The following is a 21,406-nucleotide window of genomic DNA, read 5'->3' as shown; positions in this document are numbered from 1 at the left end:
CTGGATATTCTAGGACAAGTGATCCTTCCTTCCTTGCTAGAGATATTGCTTTCTCCACACTTCAGTCTTGCCCTCCCATTGCAGTGCATGCACAGATAAGCCAGCTCCAGAACGAATTCCTTTCTTTCTCCATGGCCCCATGTAAATTATTTGACATAATGACAGCACTTCAATAGAACTTAACCTGCCAAGGACTACCTAGCAGTCTGGCTACTAATCTAATCCTCCAGTATTGAAAAGGCTGGACTCAAGTCTGCGCAGACTCCCACGTGGGATTTGTGGGAGGCTGTATCTAATAGGCATGCTGGCCACTGAGTTGAAATGGTGTAGGTATCCACCTTAGATGCATAGCAAACACTTAACAAGCAGCAAGTCAGTCTGTACATGCCTACTCAGGGAAGTTTAGTAATTAAGCCTTTCAGGTGCCTAATCACCACTTTGAATATTTCATCTCCCTAAGTAAAAAAGAAAACCCAAACACAAAATCAACCAGCAAAAAAAATTTCCTGAAAAGGGCACCACAATCAAAGCAGTTTTAAAATTGCAAAAAATTTTAATTGTTTATTAGAATAATTGGGCATGTAACAATGAGGAGTTAGTAGAATGGAATCAAAACTTAACAGCCAATAAAAACGTTTATGCTTTTCTGTTAATTTTCTAATGACGCAATTAGTGTCTTTCATGACAGCACTACTAAAACTTCGATGAGACACAGGTAAATTAATATATAGGAGTGTCAGTAATGTATTATATGAGAACATGGGCTTCCCAAACTGAAAATTTATTAATTAATCCAAGCAAAAATTCATTCAAAAATTGGAAGGCTTAAGCAACCAAAGTCTGACATCACTTACTGTTTAGCTGCAACAACAAAATTGTTTGTATGATAATTTAGTAATATTTTACTATTAAAATCTACCATAGTGATTTTTATCCTTACCAATCCTTCCTGAGAAAACAGTCTGTTCTTCTGGGAGGACATTGTATAGCCTGCCAAATTCACACTATTTGACATTTATCAGGAAAGCAGCATGTTGTCATCAGTGTAAATAATGCTGCTTGTTCCAAATCCCACTGAGTCACCATATTGACCTGCTGCGAGCAAAAGCAAAACTTGGAGGAGAAATCTACCCTGGTTTTACTACTATGTTGCAGAGCCAGTCAATCAGAATTTTACTGGAATAATACTAGAGACTTTGGGCTGCCTTATAGAGCCCTGCAACATAGCCAAGTAAAAACTCCACCTGCCACAAAATACAGTGAATTCTAGTCCCTAGCTCTAGCAGTGCAGAGAGCAGTGCAAATTATTTGGAAAGAAAAAACAAAGGGGAGATAAGAGCCAGTCCACTACCCACTCTGCTCACTTTGTAACCTGAATCATATGATGGGAGGGGAAATGAGGCAAGAAGAGCACTCCATTCTATGTTTTACCACTAGAGAGGTATAAAAGTGCACAAAACTTAAATTACAAAAACACTTTTTAAATAAATGGATGCCAAATTTGTGCCAAATAAACCCATCCACCTGTGTGCTGCCAAAAAGCCTTACATATGCAAACGTGTGTATATATATATATATATTTAAATGTAAGTATGCATAGATATGATTCTTAGGCACTGGTGCACACAATTCTTAAAGATTTTATTTATATTATGACAAAATGAAAGAACTGAAAACATGACTGTGGTGGGGAACAAACCTATTAGCCTAAGCCATGTCTTAATGAACTGTGGAGTTGATTTGTGTGACATCTCTGAAAGAAAGAATGGCTGATTAGGAACCAAGGGCTTTAGTTATTTTCTGTATCTTTCAAATTTCATTGACCTTAAAGCTATGGTTAAATTTGTTTTAGTAGTTTGCTGAAAGTGCTTTGAACACTCATTGCCTTGTAGATTTTCCCAAGCCTCTCAATTGCTTATTTCTTCTGATTCCAATTTTCCCAGTGTAAAAATTAAGTCAGACAGAAATCTTACACACAGCTGGAAAATTCAAATGTGATTTGGTGTCATTGGATGCACCAGTATTGAAAACTTTGTGGAGGGGAAACAAAACTAATATTTAAATATAAATACATGAAAAGGTTTAAGCAGAAAATATGAAGAGTCTTGCATTCAGAGACATAATTTCATACTAACCATCACAGTTAGTATGAAACACTCCCCAACAATTTTCAGTGTAAGGGTTGATGCTGGAAAATCTGAAAATTTTACCCCTGTCACCATAAAGAATTGCCCTTGACTTGGTGTTTCTGAAATCCCACCACATATTTTTGACTATGTAACATTTCCCTCCACAAAAAAAGATTTTTCAAATTGACATTATATCAATATAAGACCTAGCTGAATGCCTGCAACTGGTACTGCCAGGAAACTAACTTATTATTAAACAGAAACACACATTGTATATTCTAATGAAAAAAGGATAAGGATATGGATTTTTGTAGCATGGCAATCTTTTTGTTATTCTAATAGATCATCACAATGACAGATAAAGATATTCATGCACATTTTTGGAATTTAAAACAACAGGATATACTATTTTTTAAAATAAAAGCACCATGCTTTGGTTTCCAAAAAGAAGCCTTATCCTAATACTATTTAAATAAAGTCTTCCACTACTTAGCGTAAACACTGTCAGGTATTTTAGCACCAGATGAGTAACAGCCAAGTATTTTCATTACTTCATATTTCCTTGTCTACTTTGTGACAGTTTATTCTAATACTTACAGGAAATAGAAGAGTGATCAGTTGTAACATTTCCTAATAAGGCTTGAAGAAGATAGCACTCCAGAAAGATTTTTTGTTATCCACCAGGTGCTGCAATTAATCTCCTGCTTCTTTTTGTGCATATTGAAAAAAAAAATCACAACAAACCCAACCTCCCCCCAAAAAAAACATTTCCACTACAATAAGAAAAAACTTCATTGTCGACCTTTGAATCCCAGCAGTTTTGATCAAGCACCCTGCCATTTTCTATCTTCACTATAACTGAATTCTGGAATTCAGTGAAATTTACAGTTAAGCTGGGTCAAAATCTAGGTACCTGCATTGCCTACCTGCATTAATTACTCTGCTCATTTTGCAGTAGAAAAATGCCTCTACTTACAGTATAAATTCATTCTACAACCCAAGCATGTTAAAGGTAGAGTAATATCAGGTTGTTGAAGAAAGACAAAAATTTTTAATACATATCACTTTAATTTGTGCTATTTAAAAAGAAATATTATGTGAAATATTAAACAAAATGTTTATATTTTATGTCTCTCATTTATGACTAAGTCATATTGTTTGAGCTCATTTTTAGATTTATACATTATGAATAGTGCCAGTTGATCAGTAGAACTGTCTAGTGAAACAAGTAAAAAAATAAAAACAAAACCAAACAAACAAACAAAGAAAAAAGAAAAAAAGAAAAAAATCCAAAAACCCATACAACCAAAACCAATAGTAAAAAAGCCCCAAATGAACACACAACACGCCCCACTCCTCAAGAAAAAAAAAACACTGAACCAAAAAACAAAGCAGCAAAACAACAAAAGGCAAATAAAATCAAGGAAGCATAAACCCCACAAAACATTGTACCTGAGCATCACAGCTAACAAAATATTTCATGAACTGTTTTGGATCTACAGGTATCCAAAAAGTGAAACTTCCCACTAAGTCACTACAACCTTCTCCCAGGTGATTAATCTCTCCTGTCTCTCAAACAGCATTCAGTACAAAATGTGCCAGCTGTTTGTGACCTGCACCCACTCTTACCCTATTTAAAACTGATGCTAGCATATCTTGACTGTAAATCATCAACAATAAAAATGTTGGCTACTGAAATTAGAGCAGCAGAAAACTGTTGACATGTCAAATAAACTGTTAAATGGCACAGCAGCTTCCATTTGTATTGGTCCTGTCTTTATATTTAGATGAACTCCCTGTATTTCTCGAGCCTGACTTCCTTCATTAGGATCTGAGTTTTAAATGCCACTGCCCTAAAAAACTCAAACCATAACACCCTAGGCAGTGGAGAAGTAGTGAAGCAGAAAAAAATGGTCATTATATTTAAAAACTGAAATGATGTCCTAACTGCAGGACTGTTTAAGTCACACAAAGGAGACAGGCTGTGCATCCACATAAGGAGTCCAGTAACCAGACCTGTGGCCCAAGTGTTGCCATTAAGACCAAGCTGCTCTTCAAATACTTCAATTCATATATGAGGCAGGAGGGTTTAGCTTCACTTCACTATTGCTGGGACAAAGGAAGATATTGTTCTACTACTCCAAAGAAGAAGCAAAGCAAGTAAGTGGTACTACTCTAGGTCTGGTATGTTTTTTGTACCACTCCATTATGTCTGTGTATTCAAATAGATGTTTTGGTCCAGAAGGTAAAATTTTCAGTTTCACTAAAAGTGAAACTAGACACAAGAGTGCATCTGCTGACAAATCAGCATTAATCAACTTCTGGGATTAAGAACAACAACAATAACAAAAAAAAAGGCACACTAAAAAAAAAGTATCCTACCTATAGCCTCAAGATTGTATGCAGCCCATCAGAACAATTTATCAGACCCAATCCTTGTTCTGTAAATCAGGAGTTTGGGAAACAGAGCTGGCCATCAGCCAGATTAATTGCTCTAGATGTCTGTTCACCAAGGGCTGCCAAAGGATTTCCACTTTTCTCCCACCCCACCACGTAACTTGAGCTGTGCCCATAAATGACTAAAAGATAAGTATTTCATACCAGAGAAAATACATCTGAATCACACAAAAGCAGTATGCAGGTTGTCCACATGACAATATTTCTCGTAAACTTGCAAGGTGGATTCCAGTCACATAGCACCCAAGCAAGGAGAGGAGTGTGTGCCTACATGGCAGTGAACAGCTTGACCCCTGAGTTCACCCATTAGATGCCACAGGACTTGCTAAGGACAAGATGACACTTAACTGTCTTCAGAAAAGAGGAAGAAAAATTGAGAGTTACAACCTACTTGTGGCTGAGTTTGAAGAAATAATTCCATTCAAAAAGGTTTTTTTGAGTCTGACCTGATTTTTCCCAAGTTTCACACTCTTTTAACAAACAGCTGAGGTTGAAGCTCATGTTACCACTGTTTAGGAGTCTATTTTTTGAAGACTACTTTTCAGTAGCATTCTTCATCTCGAAAACTGGGTAGGTCTTTAAAAATAAACTTCATAGGAATACAGTGAAAAGGAAATAGTACAGAAGCATAAAAATAGACTCAGGAGTCCAATAACAAACTATAAATCATTCATTTCCATCACACATTGACTTGCAGCAACATTTCTGCTTATACCAATGAAAGCAGTTCAGAACATTTAGGGATAGGTTCTTTCCTTCTAAACAGAAAGCATTTTAACTTGCTCCCAAAACAAAGAAATCACAGGTAACCAAGGTTTAAGTTACCTCTCTTGGGTTAGACATATTTCAGTGCTATCCTGCTGTGCCTGACAGAAAGTCTGTCCAAGTCCCTCGTGAACTCAAAGCAGACCTCAAAAAAGCTTGGGTCCTACTCCTGGGATGTCTTCTACATACTTGCACTCCTCCTTATTGAAATGCATTAAGTTTGCATCAAGAAGTTAAAGACAAGAAGAAAAAAAGAGTTGAAATAGGGTAGGCAGGGGAAGGAATAAAAAAAATACTGAAGATTACCATGGCTAAAGTCAAACCAAGTGATAAAAGAAAACAAACTGCATCTGCAGCTATTGCAGTCTTGCTCCTCCTGCCCTCAGCCCTGTAAATTAGCTTGATGCCAGGATTTTTTTCTTGGAATTAACAGAGGTCAGACTTAGCTAGCCTCTGAATTGCATTTAATGCTTACTTTAATCAATGTATTAATTAGAAACACCCGTTATGTAGCTCCAAAAAAAGTAAATATAATTACGTAAGAGAATAACTTAGAAAAGCAGATAGCCCACATTTGCTACAGTAAAGATTTATTGGTACTATTGAAGAAATATATCCAAATCATAATGTGCAATTCATCTTTACCAAAGTTTACTATTAATATGCCTAATTTCTAATATCGTTGGATAGAAAAATCTTCATATTCTATAGCTTATCCAGTTTCATAACCCAGCTTGCTCCCTCATAGAATCCTTCAAGGACATGTTACTTGAGGGGAAAAAAAAACCATCAGATGAGTGAAACCATCCAGTTAATAATATAAAATCAACAGCTCATAAAACAAAACCCTTTTTCAAAAGTATAGTGTTGCCATGTTTGTTTTCCTTAACAACCTCCACTGCTTCATAATTTTTCTGGGGACCTATACAGATGGCATCTCAATTGTAAAAAAAGTGGGCAGAGGCACCTGTATGCCATTTCCAGGTAGGTTAAAGTATAGAACTAATAGGCTTAAGACAGGGATATCCCTCCCAGTTAGCAGAATATCCAAAGCACATTGCCAATGGTGAGATATTCAAGAGAGAGAATTGTAAGGATTAGGTATTCAGTCATCTTCTTTCCCAATAAGCACACACTTCCTTTCTGGGCTAAGTGAAAATTTTTAATTGTGGGAGACTGGAAAATTTAGTATTATACGCAAAGTCTGTTTGAAGAATAAAGTTCAGGTTTAATATACAACATTTCCTTGAGCTCTGGCAATATTACTGCTACCAACAGAACTTCTACCACAACAGTGCCAGCACAGCACAGATTTTTTAAAATACTAGCTGGGTCTACTGTTTATCTATTGAGAAAAAATGTGTAGCTTTACATTAAGAAATATTGCTTACAAATTACATGCTACAGTCTGGCTAATCCTGCATTCCTTGTGCACCACAAACTCACCACCAATCTCAGTACCAAGGAAACTGCGATTTCATTATCAGCACTGACTAACAGTATTTGTGCAGAACAAAAAATCAGATTCATTATAAGGAATAAAGAAATAATTCAATAATAATAATATAATGATAAAAGATAAAATAATATAACACATCTAGAATTTTTTAAAATTCTAGAGTAGTCCTTATAAGCAAAATATAGCAAGGAGTATTTTACGTGTCAGGTTGGAAAGCTTGGTATAATATCCATGTTAGGTTCTAGAGAATTAGAGCAGTGATCCTAACTTCTGCTCTGCACAGTGGGAGCCCAGAAGTAATCCTCCAGTCATAGAAAGGATTGCACGATAGTTAAGCCTTTATTAACAGCAGTTGTGGGCTCGCCTTGTACACCTGCCTTGGAAGAGCAAAGTCTCAAATCTTAGTATAGGCAGAATTAAGGAGAAAGCATTGAAAAAAAATAACAGTTCAAGGTACAATCAACACTATCACTCACTTACATACTCATAACATTAATGCGTAACCCCTTGAGTAGATTGTTCCCTTGAGTGCTTTCAAGAATCTCCCAATCTGTGAGAACGCTCCCACATTTATCCCAGCAGTATTAATTAAGCAGTGGAATAGAACACATCTCATTTTATCTGTCTTTCAAGTTGAAAGAAGATGTGTGTTCTGTTGCTTCTGTTTAAAAAAATAATAGTAATAGTAATAATAAGAACAATAGGGGAAAAAAAAAGAGAGAAAGAGGAATTTCTCCAAAATGTGTAGAAACGGTTAAGCATTACACACTACTAACTTAAAGCAATTCTGTCCATGAATCAAGAGTTCTCTGAAGCCTTAATGAGAATAAGTTTTATTAAGTTACTTGAGCAAACTACTGCTTTTCCTATTGTTTTAAATAAAATCTGATAAATAAACCTAGGATTAAACTGTTCTTAAGTAATTTATTTTCCTAGGTATTCAAATAAAACCTACCACCAAAAGCAGTATTTACTTTCACTCCTCAGAAGCAGCCAAAATACTCTACTAAACTTCATGCTGCACAGTCAAGAAGCTTAGCATAAGCTCATAGCACTAATGCCTCTGTGTACAAGGTGAACTATGTGCTACTATAAACATATTTCTTGGTTCCTGTCTCTTACCAGCAGGAGTGACAAATAATAAACTCTTCAAGAGCACATCTATCCTTTTAAGCAGAAATGGGAGCTAACATAACAACAAAGCCAGGAGATTGAAAACAGTATCTACAGTAGGAGAGCAAAGAAGAGGAAGAAAAATGGAAGTGGGTGGACAGCAGCTGCGCAGCGACAGAAAATGGAAGGGGTGGGAAGGCAAAAATGAGAAGATGAATAGGGAAGGAGACAAACGAGATGTGAAAAGAGACAGAAGACAAAATTAACAAGAGTTAGTCTAAAACAGCACTTCTTAAATCCTGGCTCAGCCAAAGGAAATTACAAAGTCAGCCTGACAGGAAGAGTAAGTAAATCACAATGCTGCTGTCAGCGTCTCACTTCTTGAGTGGTGTTGCCCAGAGCCAGTCACAGCTGGGAAGCACTGCCCACTGCACGGCTGGGACAGGTGCTGCAATGGCTTTGTTAGCTACATGTCTCATGAACAGCTGCTTCAGAGAGTAAGCACCATTTATCGGGAATGGAAAAAGAGGAAAGGATAATCACCAGTGAGCTCAACTGGCTAGTCCACACACTAAAACAGCTCCCCTACAAGTCACACTTAATCCAAAGCATTAGGAAAGCAGACAAGAATTTTGTTAAAGAGAGCCACAAAAACTTACCAGCAATTGAGGTGAACTACTGTGCAAAGATACACAAATTACATTAAAATTATATCTATGGTAGACAAAAAGTTTCCATCCAACGTTCTTCAAAAATTCCTGAAATTGTAACATATAAAGAAAAAAAACTCTTCGTAGGCAACACATGCAATGCAAGGAGATCTGTAATGTTTAGGGAAGTGTCCCAAGGTACAGCTGCAATGCTTCAATATATTTTAATTCATTCAAGACACTAGCCACACAGGATAACACAATGCCCTTATAATCTGCAATATCTTGGCCTGTATAATCAGTCCATGCAGAATCAATGTGGAAAAGGAAACTAAGTTTCCTCAAGATTCCCATCCTAACTGACCTTCGCCAAAACACAAACATAGAAGAGACTGCACATGTGGATGGACATAATTGCCACCATGCCCAAGTTTATTCAATAACATAAATAAGGATTAAATAATGTTTTACAGGTTTTTATAATTGAATATAGCGCAGTATTAGCCTTCCATTAATCTAATGTGCAACACATCATTAGCTCAAAGGACCTGGGAGGAAGCTAAAGGCCAATTTTACTGAGAAACGCTACCAAAAATACAGAAAATGTTTGCATAAGCTGGAAACATACCGTGAATGTCTCTTCTGTACTTCTTTTCCTTTGTACTGGAGCAACTGGAAATTCAAGAAGGGACTTCACCGTCTTCCTTTTGGCTTTTTCCATTTGAATGTTAGTAAAGTAGTTGACAGCAGCAAACTCAATGAGAGCAGAGAACACAAAGGCAAAGCAAACCGCTATGAACCAGTCCATGGCAGTAGCATAGGATACTTTTGGCAGTGAATGTCTTGCACTGATGCTCAGTGTCGTCATTGTCAACACTGTGGTTATTCCTTCAAAAAAAAAATAAAGCAAAAGAACTGTTGAATCAAAGTAAAACAAAGCAAGAACTGGCAAGCACCTTCAAACAAAGAATTTTAAATCACATGTGAGTTTCTCTGCTGCTTGTGAATACTGCAGTAGATTTAAGTCATGGCAAGCATTACATATCCATGAGCAGCTAAGTCCAAAAACAGCTTACCATTTTTTAAAGGAGGCACAGAAAGCCATGGCTTCAGCAGATCATCTACAGCTCACATGAAGAAAACACAGAAACCTTCATTTTATATGTTTTTCATGTCAAGTTCAGTAGAATTTTTTACAAGTTATTTTCTAAATATTTGAATAAGATTTAAGTTGTTAAATTGGGGGGTAATCCTCAGACTGCAGCAAAAATATGACTTCTCCTGTAAATGGTTCTGAAAGCCACCTATTATTGTGCATCTGTGCCTCTGATCACACTTGTAATCCAGGAAACGTTAAGTCATGAAAAATTATTTTGGTGCTAAGGAAGAATATTATGCTAAAAACTCTGTCAGTTAAGAAACCATCAGGTTTTTTTACAGCCTTCTGCTACTAGTCAGCCAATGAAATTTAATGAGATTTTCATCTTCTGAAAGAACAACTTTAATTAAAAAGTGTGAAGCATGAACACTGAACACAAAAGATGGCCACTTCAAGGTAGTACTTCAAATGCAAACACATGCTGTATAAAAACAAATTACTTTTCTTTTTTTTCATCCAAAATATCCTATATCATAGAAATGTAAAACCCCAAGTACGTATTGAACGCTGCATAAATCCTAGCATGATAACCTCAGTGATGAGTGACTACAAATAGAGATGTCCTTACTCTTATGAAAAGAACACTGTATGCATTCTAATTCAAGATGCAATTCTTATGCTCAGAAGAATTCAAACTCATTAAGAATATATTTTGAAACAGATTTCTCAAATCCCTATTTGCTAAATGATGGTATTCCATCAAGGTGATATAATAAAAAAAAATCTTCACCTACACACCGCTGTACAGAGAAATGTTCACAATGGAATCAGTCCTTCCTTCCAAAGAAGAAAAGCAAAAGAGTAGTAGCCAAGTCATGACAGCTCAAAGGATTTCTCAGAGTTTTCAGGAGAATAAAAAATACAGATGCAAGCTCACAAAACCTTATTTAGTGCGAAAGTGTTGAAAACCACACTACTGAAAATGTTTGAGTCTGAGAAAAAAACAATATGGAAAGTTGGTTGTTTAGGTTTTGTTTCTTTTCCTGGAGGAGGCCCATCCCTGTTTAGTCCTATCCTTTCCAAGGACACTGAGTGGACCTTTGTCCACTTCAATCAAAAACTTTGTCTGAATTGCTTCTAAAAACATTTGTTTAATAGATGTAACAATAGGGTAAAGTGAAATAAATGACCAAACATTAACCAAAAACAAGGAGGAGATGGTAGTCTGTGACAATATTAGTTTACTGACATTCTATATTAGATTTTCTATTAATAGATTCTCTATTAAATCATTCTTCTGCAAGACTTGGAGCTGCCAGTACAACTGCCCCTATTACTCTTGCCAGCATCTAGCAGTCTATAGAGAGGCTTGTAGTAGAACATTTTCTTCCTGCTTTAGGCAGCTTTTAAAATGTTTTAATCCTATTTCTTTGTTAGGAAACATATTTACATTTAGATTCTTGTGCTTTGTCTTCCACTGAAGATTTTCTATTATTTTCACTGTGCCATCTCATTCAAGCTGTATTTTGAAAAGATCAATATTAATATCTTGTGATCATTTTGCTTTTGTAATTCATTTTCATGATGGCAGTGGTAGAAATAAAAGCACTAAATATGAAATTACAGTAACTGAATCTAAGCCTTGTCCATAGTGAGCTTCCACTGATGACACAGATACCTCATAACAAGACATTGGAACATCTCACACACTGCAAATCAATTTATTTTACAAGTATTCTATAAACCTTGAGTTCAAGTACTTTCACTACTGTCCACTGGAGGATAAATCTGATCTGGATGTAGACTAAGGACTCAAGTGTATTACCCAGAGCCAGGTCTTTCTAGTTTGCTCCCTCAAGCAGGTAGAATCCCTAGAGCTGCGCAGCCTTTTGCTACAGGTTACCATGCCACCCTTCTGGTTATATATTCCAAGTTCCTCTTCAGAGTCCAAGGATTCACTCAACAACATTCTTCATACAGCAATAGCAAGATTCCCTCTGAATTTAAAGTATTCCCCCTGTTTCTGCAATAGCATGGAATATACCCCAAGGCACTGAAAAGGCCTATTCTAGGGAGAGTTATTAAAAGAGCAAGTACAAGAAAAAGTTTTGAAAAAGGAAATAATTACCAAATACTGTTCTAGCAGGAACTGATTCCTTATTTATCCAAAATGAAACTTGAGAGAGGATCACGGTCATAATGCATGGGATGTAGGTCTGAATCATAAAATAACCCATTTTCCGTCTGAGATGGAAATAAACTGTCATAACAATATATTCACCTAAAAAAAAAAAAAAGAAAATATTTCTCTGTGTATAAAATTTGTGTTTCAGACTCTCAAGTAGGATTGTTTAAGGTGATGCCATTCATATAACTTAACATGTACAGAAATATATCTTCTTTAGAACAAGAATGAACGAAGGGGGTTTTTTTTAATCTCAGAAACAGTAGGTCCTTACAAGGAAGTTAATATCAAAAATGCTATAATACAACTAATACTGGATTACATTTTACAGTGTAAGCATGATTTTAAAAATCCTTTTGACAGCTATTGAAGAAGAGAATCCTACAACACAATTTATCCACCTACCAAAGTATCCATAACATTGTGGCACTTACCTGCTGAATAAAACAGTAAGAACAATGATACATATCAAATGTTGTGTGAGGATTTCAACTTTTTACTAGATTTATACTTCAGCCCCATTATGACAATGAAACAAATGCAAAAATCATTGAGAAGAATTAAAAGTACTTTCAATTTATCTAAAATGTTATAATTGATATTAAGCAAACAGAGCAAAAAAGCAGTTTTACTATAAACTCAAAAAACTGTCTAAATAAAGCACTACAGAATGAGCCTTTTGGGACAGCAAGGAATTTTTCTTTATTAACTCATAATAATCTATATGCTGAGAAGTAAATTCCTAATGAATTGCAAAATGCCATTTTATCTTTAAGTAAAACATTCGTAGAGCAATACATCAAATATATTTGCTTTATTGGTTTCATTTTGACTATCTTACAACACCCAAACCTGCTGATGCTTAGAAAATGATTCCAAATTTTAAAAATATTTTGGGAATATGCTTGTTTATCACTACACTGCTCATCAGTGATACTTCACTCATTTTGGGCCTGTAGTTGCCACTTGCCTTATTTCTTACAGCAGGAATCAGCAGAAGTATCTATTGTGACTAATGTATTTGTGCCTGCCCTTATCTGACTAGAGGGTTTTTATGGTTTTAATAACCCATTCTGTATGCTGTACTTCTATCCTGAGCTGTTTGCACCACCAAACAAAGGAAGTCTTTTGCACATAATGTGGATACAGTGCTGAGAAATTACTTCCTCACCCAGGCATCCTCTTGACTCTTCAAACTGCATTTTAAGCAGTGATTAAATGCTCATTTTGTCCCTTGGAGTAATGATCTCATTCTAGCTTTCTGAAAGACTGTCGCAATCTACTGTAATGAATCTGCAAATGTAAATCTCAAGGACAGAAACCTAATTCAGATTTACACTCTCAGCCCTTAATATATACCCTGTGACATTCAGCAGAATAAAACTTAGAGGAAGAAAAAGAAAAATGGCTTTGGGCAATGTTACAGGTTAATTTTACCTCAAGTTGATTTTTACTGAGAGATTCCTACCTGTAATAGATTTTATAGTTTCAGAAGATACCGTATGCCCAAGCAGGTCATACTGAACTAAACTGGAAGACTCCTCAGGAACTTCCACTGACTTCTCAGGTCCTTTTGTCCAGGTATAAATCATTTCACTCTTTGGATAAGCATCTACAACACAGCATCAGTTTGCATAAATAGGAAACTTTTTCTCATGCCTTACTAAGAACCACAGCCAAACCTACTGAAACCAAACAGTAAAACACACATGAACGACTTCAGAAGATACCCTTCATGTTAAGTTACCCCCGCAAATGCCACCCTTGGAGCAGAATAAATAAGAGCTGAGGTTTTATGCCAAGTGCCACACATAATAAATTCACTTCACATATGAATGTGAAGACTAAACACAATTCACCTCTGGATCACCCCTTACTGGGCATGCAAAGTTTCTCTTTATTTTAGCAATTTGTAACGAAAATTTTACTATTAAAATATACCAATCTAAAAAAAAAGAAAAGAGTATATACAGGGAAGATATATTTTGAAGATTGGTGCACATTACTTTACAGAAAAGAATGATTATACTAAAAATGGCAACATTTTAAACTTCTGTTTAAAATATTTGCCAGAAACCATAGGTCAGTAAAAAAATTCACAATGGCCACAAAATAAGCAAACACAAAGAAACATTTTACATTTAATGCAAAAGACATGTCTTAGGGCTAGCATTCAATCCCTACACAGTCCAAACTCCTGTTAAAATTGAATCAAATCAGTCTTACGTTTGAAATGGCTACATGTTATTTCAAGTTTCACTGTGGGAAACATCAGACTAATGTTCAGCAATCCCTGCTGAGTGGTGATTCTGTCTGAAGAGCTGTTACTGCCAATGAGTCCCCACTATCAAAGAACCCCTAACACACAGCTGATACCAAAGACAAATCTTGCAGCACCTGGTCTCTACTGATGAAAAAATCATATCAGAGCTGTGTCTTTCATATCCCCGTTCAGGCTGACTATCCAGCTGTATAAGCTAAATTTATGCAATGGAAAATCTCTGGAGGTTCTCCAGCAATTTCTGACTTGAGAGTTCTAGGGTTAAGGAAAACAGATTAATGTCCAGCCATTGGAGGGTCTAAAGCAGAGAAGTCAGTGACCAAGAAGGCTCAAAAGAATCACAAGATAGGTTAATGGAGTGCACCAACCATTTCCAGGGGGTCTCAGAGGTCTCTGCTTGGGATTCACATCAGGGAACCACAGCTACCCTCTCTTGTTTGTTATGCAGAAATCCCAAACTGTTTCTCTACCCAAAATTTGGATATTTTTCAAAAATCTACATTTGGATTTTTTATTTATTTTTCAAAAATCCGACTTTAAAGCAGAAAAGTCATCTGCACTAAGATTTTTCTCACCAGTTAAAAAGTTATTTATTTAGTCTAAACTTGCCATGCAGACTCCTCTTACAGGCCAGCAGACAGACAATTACAACTAGACATCAGATCTCTGCACACAACCTACACCTCTTTCTTAAGATGCCAATGTGCTTCCACTACCTGTAGAGAAAGTCAGCCAACCTGCTTCCCTAGGTGTCTTTTACATGGCTGTTTAAAGGCAAGTTTGTCTTCTCCAGAGATCCTCTCACTTCACTGAGTATCCAATTCCTCCAAGGAACCAAGAAAAACGACATATTTCAAGCAACTGTGTGTCCAGACAGTGGGGTTTAACATAACTGCTGAATCACCGCCTGTTTTTAGTTCTCTGGGTTTAATTTTTGAGGTCCTAAATTCAAGTGCTGAGGAACTTAACAGGAGTTTTGTCTGCATAGAGATTGCATATCAAGACATAACTCTATAAATTCAAAAAGGCTAGTAACTGCTCAAAATTTAATTCTACTATTTAAATTCTGTAGTTACAAGAAATTTGATAATTGCAACTTACAACTCCCAAATTTGAGAGGACAAGCATGACCATCCATGGGAAAATCCACTAATCTCATGGGACACTCTGCACTTATTGTAAGCCTATAATGGAACAAATTAAATAGTCTCTGGTTGCCATTTTGTCTAGGCAGTACAACTTTTGCATACAGTAATTGTAAGAAATCAAACAAACACATTAGATACCTCATTGTGTACAGGATGGTGCCATTTCTCATTATTCTGAAGAGTTTATTTGGGGCTGTCATATTATGTGCAACAGACTTTTTCCCATTCCTGAAGAAAGTATCAGGAGTCCATACCTTCGAAACCATCAAGTTGTTAAGTCTTAAAATTTCAATAGGACCATCATATTTTAATCTTTTATCAACCCATGTCTGACGAAAGAAGACATCCATTGTATATTCCTGTATTAAATTGCAGAAAAACAAAGATCACATTTGCATATGTGTTTCCTATAAAAGAAGAAATCCCTCAGGAGCAAAGAAATCATTAGTAAAGAAAATCCTAAGTCCACTACACAAACATCTTTCCACCAATTAAAATGTCTTGTGTACTTCTTAATAGCTTAATTTCTTACATTAGTCATATCAATAAACTGCTACACATTTAATCATTAAGGAATAATTAACCTAATTAGGTTGTAAGAAGCAGGCAACTGAATTTGAAGTCAAGCATATAACTGGAAACAAAATGATCTCTGACAAGAATTGTCATCAGATTTTTAGAGAAAATATATCCATAGATCAGCTGCTGATGACTAAATTGAAAATACGAGGACAAATTATTAGTTCCACTTTAAATTAGGAAAGAAAACTTAACTTCATCTCATGGAAAGTAAGCTTTTAACTGAGGAAAGCTAAGTAAGTCTTTTGCCATGCCCACAAAACAGGGACAATAAATTATAGAGAGATTTGCATATACATCTACTTTTTTTTTTAAGTATGTAACTATTGCATTAACTTCCTCAGAAAAGCCACTCAGATGCTCCAAAGAAAACACGCAAACAACTGCAGAACTGCAGACATAGGCACATAATGAGAAATCATATGTGAATGAATGGATGAAAGAATGCATTTCTCATCTTGGGAAGCTAAAGCATTTCACAAAAAAACTACCATGTGGCAATTTAAAAGGTCACATGGAAGCCTTTAAGTCCTTTCTAACTTGCAGTTTTGATTTTGTTGTTAAGCCAAACAATGTCTTCTGACTTGATTTCAAATTCTTCTGCATAATGTTTCTATTGAAATTACTTGTAAGGCCATTTCTATTTGCATTGGCAAGGAGGCATGCCTACTAGTGTAGTACATCTTAGGACTGCATGTCTTCTTTTCCACGACTGTATCCTCCACTGTGATTTATAGTTAATCCATGAAAAGTGTCTCCTCTACTGTCATGTCCTGCTGGCAACTTCATAGCTCGTAAATAGCAGTTTCTGTTATTAGTTTCTACCTGACAGATTTTGTAATATAAGATTTCATGAAAAAATGAAAATGGGTACAAAAGCAACTAAAAAGACATTCTTATCATCCCCTGTACTGAGACCGTAGCACACATCACTGTTGCAGCAAGTTTTATGAGTGCAGCCACATTTAGATTACACTGGGTCACTAATGGACACATTAACTAAAGAGTATTCCAGAAACGATTCCTGCATCCCTAAAGAGCCTCCTAAATCATCCCTAATGAAGAAAGGGGAAATATTGGCTGTAAACTCTCCTTTTGCAAGCTCCTTACCCATCTTCTGTCCATGTTCTCACTTCTGGATAGATATATGCTCCAATATAACTAATAACTTCCTATGAAAATAAAGCTTGAGAGATGCCATGCAGCCCTAACTGTAGATTAGGGACTATTAGGGACTAATAGGTACTTATTACTAGATTTCCTTGGGACCACATTCTTGTACCCCTTGCCACTCTGATAAGCATCATCCCGCACATGATAACCAACAAAGGGGTAAGATGCATTTCAACATGAGGCTGCTGTCACACTGTAGCTCTTGAAAAAATACCTTGCTATCACATACCTTTCCACATAACAGAATTAAATCCAGTGCAACACAAAGTGAACAACAGCACTAAATGGGAAGAAAATTACTACCCTGAAACTGCTTTTTCCATGAAGAAGTTCAGTTCAGCATATATGGCTGTGTTATTTCCATGGGACTTCTTGAGTATGTTATAAAAAGATCAACTGCTGTATGATTTAAGGGTATATCACTGTATTTTAGAAGTTGATGAGAGTTTTGCTGGATTTGACCTTGAAATCAAAAGCCATTCAGCCACAAATAACAGAACATGCAAATGTAATATTTCTCCTCTGTAACTATTTCATGCATGTCACTTGGACATTTAATTTCTGCATATACTTGTGAAAACTCTTATCAGAAAAACATTTGCTGAAAGTGATGCTTAAAGGAGCACAAAGATCAGCAAAGGGCATTCATCTGAAATGAAAACGTCAACAAGTATTTTTGAAGTGATGTCATTATTATTCACCTGAGAATAACACAGGTTTCAGAAACGAAAAGCAATTTCAAAATATTACACATTTTCCCCACAGTAGTCTTACTTAGACACTCCCTGCAAGGCTGGATTCTGCCTCAGTGCCGTGAAAATCTGTTTTAAATCCCATGAAGTGAATTTCTTAAGCCAGCCAAAACCCACTGAAAGTGTGACCAGAATCAGGCCTTATGTATCTAATTATAACCTGTAAATTAAGCTGTTACTAATCTTGCCTAATTTGCATGATTGACAGAACAGTACAGATGAAGCATCCATTCCTACTGCAGCTAATGGTTTCTCAGAACCAGGAAATGGCATTTTAATCCCAGAAATACATACCATTTCTACATCAGAAACAGGTCCAAAACTGGTGACATATATATCTGTTTTGACTTCAGTAACAGGACCTAATGTATGAAAAGGAAGTGAGCAAGAAAATTTGAATTTTGCAGGTCAACAATTCCCATAAATGATCCTGGTGTGTGAACAGTTACCGCTTTCAGGGTTCTGTGGATGAGCAAGAGCAAAATGCAAACAGAGGTCAATTCAGATAAGTCTCAAATAAGAAGCACTGCTCAATTACCCTTACCACATAAGTAAATCAAAAGCAGCATTTCCATGCAAATCCCCATTCAGAAAACCAATGTTGACTCAATGGCTAAGAAAACTGATGCCAAAAAATTAAAAGACTCACTAAAAACACCATGCTACTTTACAACAAGCACTGAATCCCGGAAATCTACATTCCTCAAAGCATTTATCACTAATATTTGGACCTACTTGTAACAACTGGACTACAGACATCAGGATGCCACATACTGAGTAAGTTAGTATGGCAGGATCAAGAACTGCATCCATTTCCCGAGATGTACTTAAGTGCTTTAATACTAATATCCAAAATAAAAGTTGGAGGTCTAAGTACCTTTGAGGGTTTGATCCAAGATCCACATTCTGCTACAATGCCTGTCTTGAAAGAACCAATGATACTTAGGAAACTGCCAAAAACAGTGCACTGAACAGAGGTTTTGCACTCTCACAGCGGCCTACGGCAAACCAACTGCCAGAATAATACATTAAAATGCTGTTTCATTTTAATGTATTATTTCCTTTACTACCTTGAAATCTTAAATGGGCGTTTGCTCTTCAGTACACTCTACATTTCCCCTTAACCAAAGAAAACATGCACTAATTTCACTGGAATTTAGGTCTCTTCCTAATGTAATAATCTAGAAAGCCGATAATCATTATCAGCCATTATAATGATTTCGTGATCAAAGCATTAGCTAACAGTTTAATTCAGGTAATTAACTAACATCGTAAGTTTTAAAAATAAATTTACTGAATGTAATACATGTCTTACCAAACAGTATCTGTTTGAAAAAATGTGAATCATCTACAAATTTAAAACCAGCTTCTAGACCCCCTACAACTCAAATTACTAAAAAGGATAAGTGAACTCAAGTCCAATAAATCAGGTTTTATAATATTTGCAATCTAAAAATGAAAGAAGGAAAGACTCAACAGAGTTAGCAGCAGAAGAATGTCCCACTTGAAAAGAAAAAAAAAAGTTTAAAAAAATCAGTCTTCACAGATGTCACTTTGAATCAAATGGTAAAAGATAAAAAAAGAAGTAAGCAATGGGAAAACAGGGAAATTGAAGTTCTTGCACCTAGAACAAGTCTCAAGCTGTGAACAAAAGTAAAAGAGAACCATGGAAAATTGTTTTACTAGAGAATTTGCCAATTATTTAGAGAAGAAAAACTAAGAATTTTTTATCTAAATGTCAAAAAGATTACTTCGCTGGAAGCCAAGTTTCACAGAAGGACATTTTTTCAAAATAACTCTTAAGAAATTCCACTGTACAACAGTTGGCAGCTCAGAGGTCCCTGGAAAGTTGTATAGTTTGGTACATCTGTCTCAAAGAGGTTTTTAAGAAGCAACCTCCAAGTTCCAGATAAAACACTTCCATTCCATGCCATTTGTTTTGCAATGGGTTGCTCCCTAAACATGGAAGCTGCTCCCTTTTCTACAAATAACAAAGCATTCATCAGTCAGGGAAATCCATGAGGGTTTAGATCACTCATTTTACTAACAACATAATCCAATGACATTTCCTGAATATGTTGATTTCTAGAGAGCAGACAAGCTCCAACAGATTAGAAGTGAAGACATTTATCTACAGTGCTGGAAAATAAGAGAGAAAAGCCCAGTAATACTTGCGTGTAGAAATAGAAGAGATTAAATTACCACTGATCTCCCACAAGCACACTTTAAAAATTTATCCGGGGTTGATTTAAATACATAGATATTTATTTCATTTGATCTTGAAATATTCCTGCAATCAGTTCTATAGAAATGGAAAAATTCATTTTCCCACATAGCTTTAATAAGAAAATACAGGAATTAGTCTTTGTTACTCAATAATGAGAGAATACTGAATACTGCACTCAGTTCCTGAAGGAATCCCTTTCAGGAACTGAGTTCAATATTCAGTACTCCCTTTTTACTGAGTAACAGAGACAAGTGCCTGAATTCCTTTCAGGAACTGCTTTACTTGTTAGTCCTAAGAAACTAAATAGGAATAGTCCTTAAATAAACCCCAGACCTTTACATGTTTTTCCTCTGATGGAAAACTCTGATGGTATAGTTTTTCTTTAGCTTACAGAACACTGTAATTTTACAATCATACCAAACTGAGCAAAGGTACAGATTTTCCTACAGGCATGAGCTGCTTCTCCTAAGACATTGATTTATTTTGTTTTATTAAATCATTACAGTTTCATGCTCAATAGGCATTGCAACTTTGTTTTTTGGAGCTTCTCAGAAAGAAGGGGAAAGCTAAGATCAAGAAGTTAATCTCCAAACCAGCAAGCCTACAACTTAATGCTATTTAGAAACACTACAGCAGCAGCACAAGACTAAAACTTTGTTTGAGTTCACTCTACAGTAACTGCTATTCTGCTCTCAAATATTTATTAGTATGACCCATGAGAAAGAAGGAAGCAGGAACTCTCAGACAATTATGAGGTCACAAAATAGCGTTTACTTTTGGTTGCTTGTCCAACATGATGGCAGAAGAGCGACAAAACAGATGTGAAAATCACATTTTATTCCACTAGAAAATGGCAGATGAATGTGGATCTAGAGATACTTTAAACATCATAACAGTTATCCAGCTAGTACAGACATACAAATCCTTGATTTGCAGCCAAAACCTTGGTCAAACGGTTCAGTGTCTGGTAGGAGCAAAGACAGTGAAGCTGATTATCTCCTTAATGCTTTCTCTCCAATTGCAGCCTTTTCATGCTCCACGTCTTCCACCTACACTGGCCTCAACAGTTGTGAGATGACAAAACTTGGATTTTCTAGCACATCCCAGTACTTAATGCCAACCCAGGAGTATCTATGGCGACACCAGTACCTATCTCTTATTCCTCTTGTTCTAGAAGAAAACATAGTTGGTAACAATAGCGGGGGTATAAATAGTGAGTCATGCTGCTGCTTCTTTTTTAAACTATTATTAATCGTGGGAATTCCTGTCAACGAGGAGGTGATCTGTAGTCACCTAACCTACTTTTACTGGTGATTTAAGCAGCCCTCCAAAACGAATGTGTTGCACCACTTAATCAACTCAGGCTCTGCAAGCAGAAGATCCTATTAG

At 36.1% G+C, this 21,406-nt stretch overlaps 1 protein-coding gene across 3 annotated transcripts in view; it reads right to left on the bottom strand.

Annotated features, from left to right (window-relative positions):
* The window catches only part of GABRA4 (gamma-aminobutyric acid type A receptor subunit alpha4), a 36,206-nt gene that overhangs the window by 8,410 nt on the left and 6,390 nt on the right, over positions 1 to 21,406 (bottom strand). For 2 of the 3 annotated variants that reach the window (XM_064418265.1, XM_064418263.1), the window contains exons 3-9: positions 18,085 to 18,152; positions 15,425 to 15,645; positions 15,240 to 15,322; positions 13,326 to 13,469; positions 11,801 to 11,953; positions 9,202 to 9,461; positions 8,583 to 8,681 (exon numbers count right to left, since the gene is read on the bottom strand). In XM_064418265.1, coding sequence (XP_064274335.1) covers positions 8,583 to 8,681; positions 9,202 to 9,461; positions 11,801 to 11,953; positions 13,326 to 13,469; positions 15,240 to 15,322; positions 15,425 to 15,645; positions 18,085 to 18,152 — 1,028 coding nt within the window. The remainder of the gene's footprint in view (positions 1 to 8,582; positions 8,682 to 9,201; positions 9,462 to 11,800; positions 11,954 to 13,325; positions 13,470 to 15,239; positions 15,323 to 15,424; positions 15,646 to 18,084; positions 18,153 to 21,406) is intronic. The other variant, XM_064418264.1, reaches the window with a different exon arrangement.

This window comes from Passer domesticus, chromosome 4 (assembly GCF_036417665.1).
Source record: "Passer domesticus isolate bPasDom1 chromosome 4, bPasDom1.hap1, whole genome shotgun sequence".
Lineage (NCBI taxonomy): Eukaryota > Metazoa > Chordata > Aves > Passeriformes > Passeridae > Passer > Passer domesticus.
This window is presented reverse-complemented; position numbering and strand designations above follow the sequence as displayed.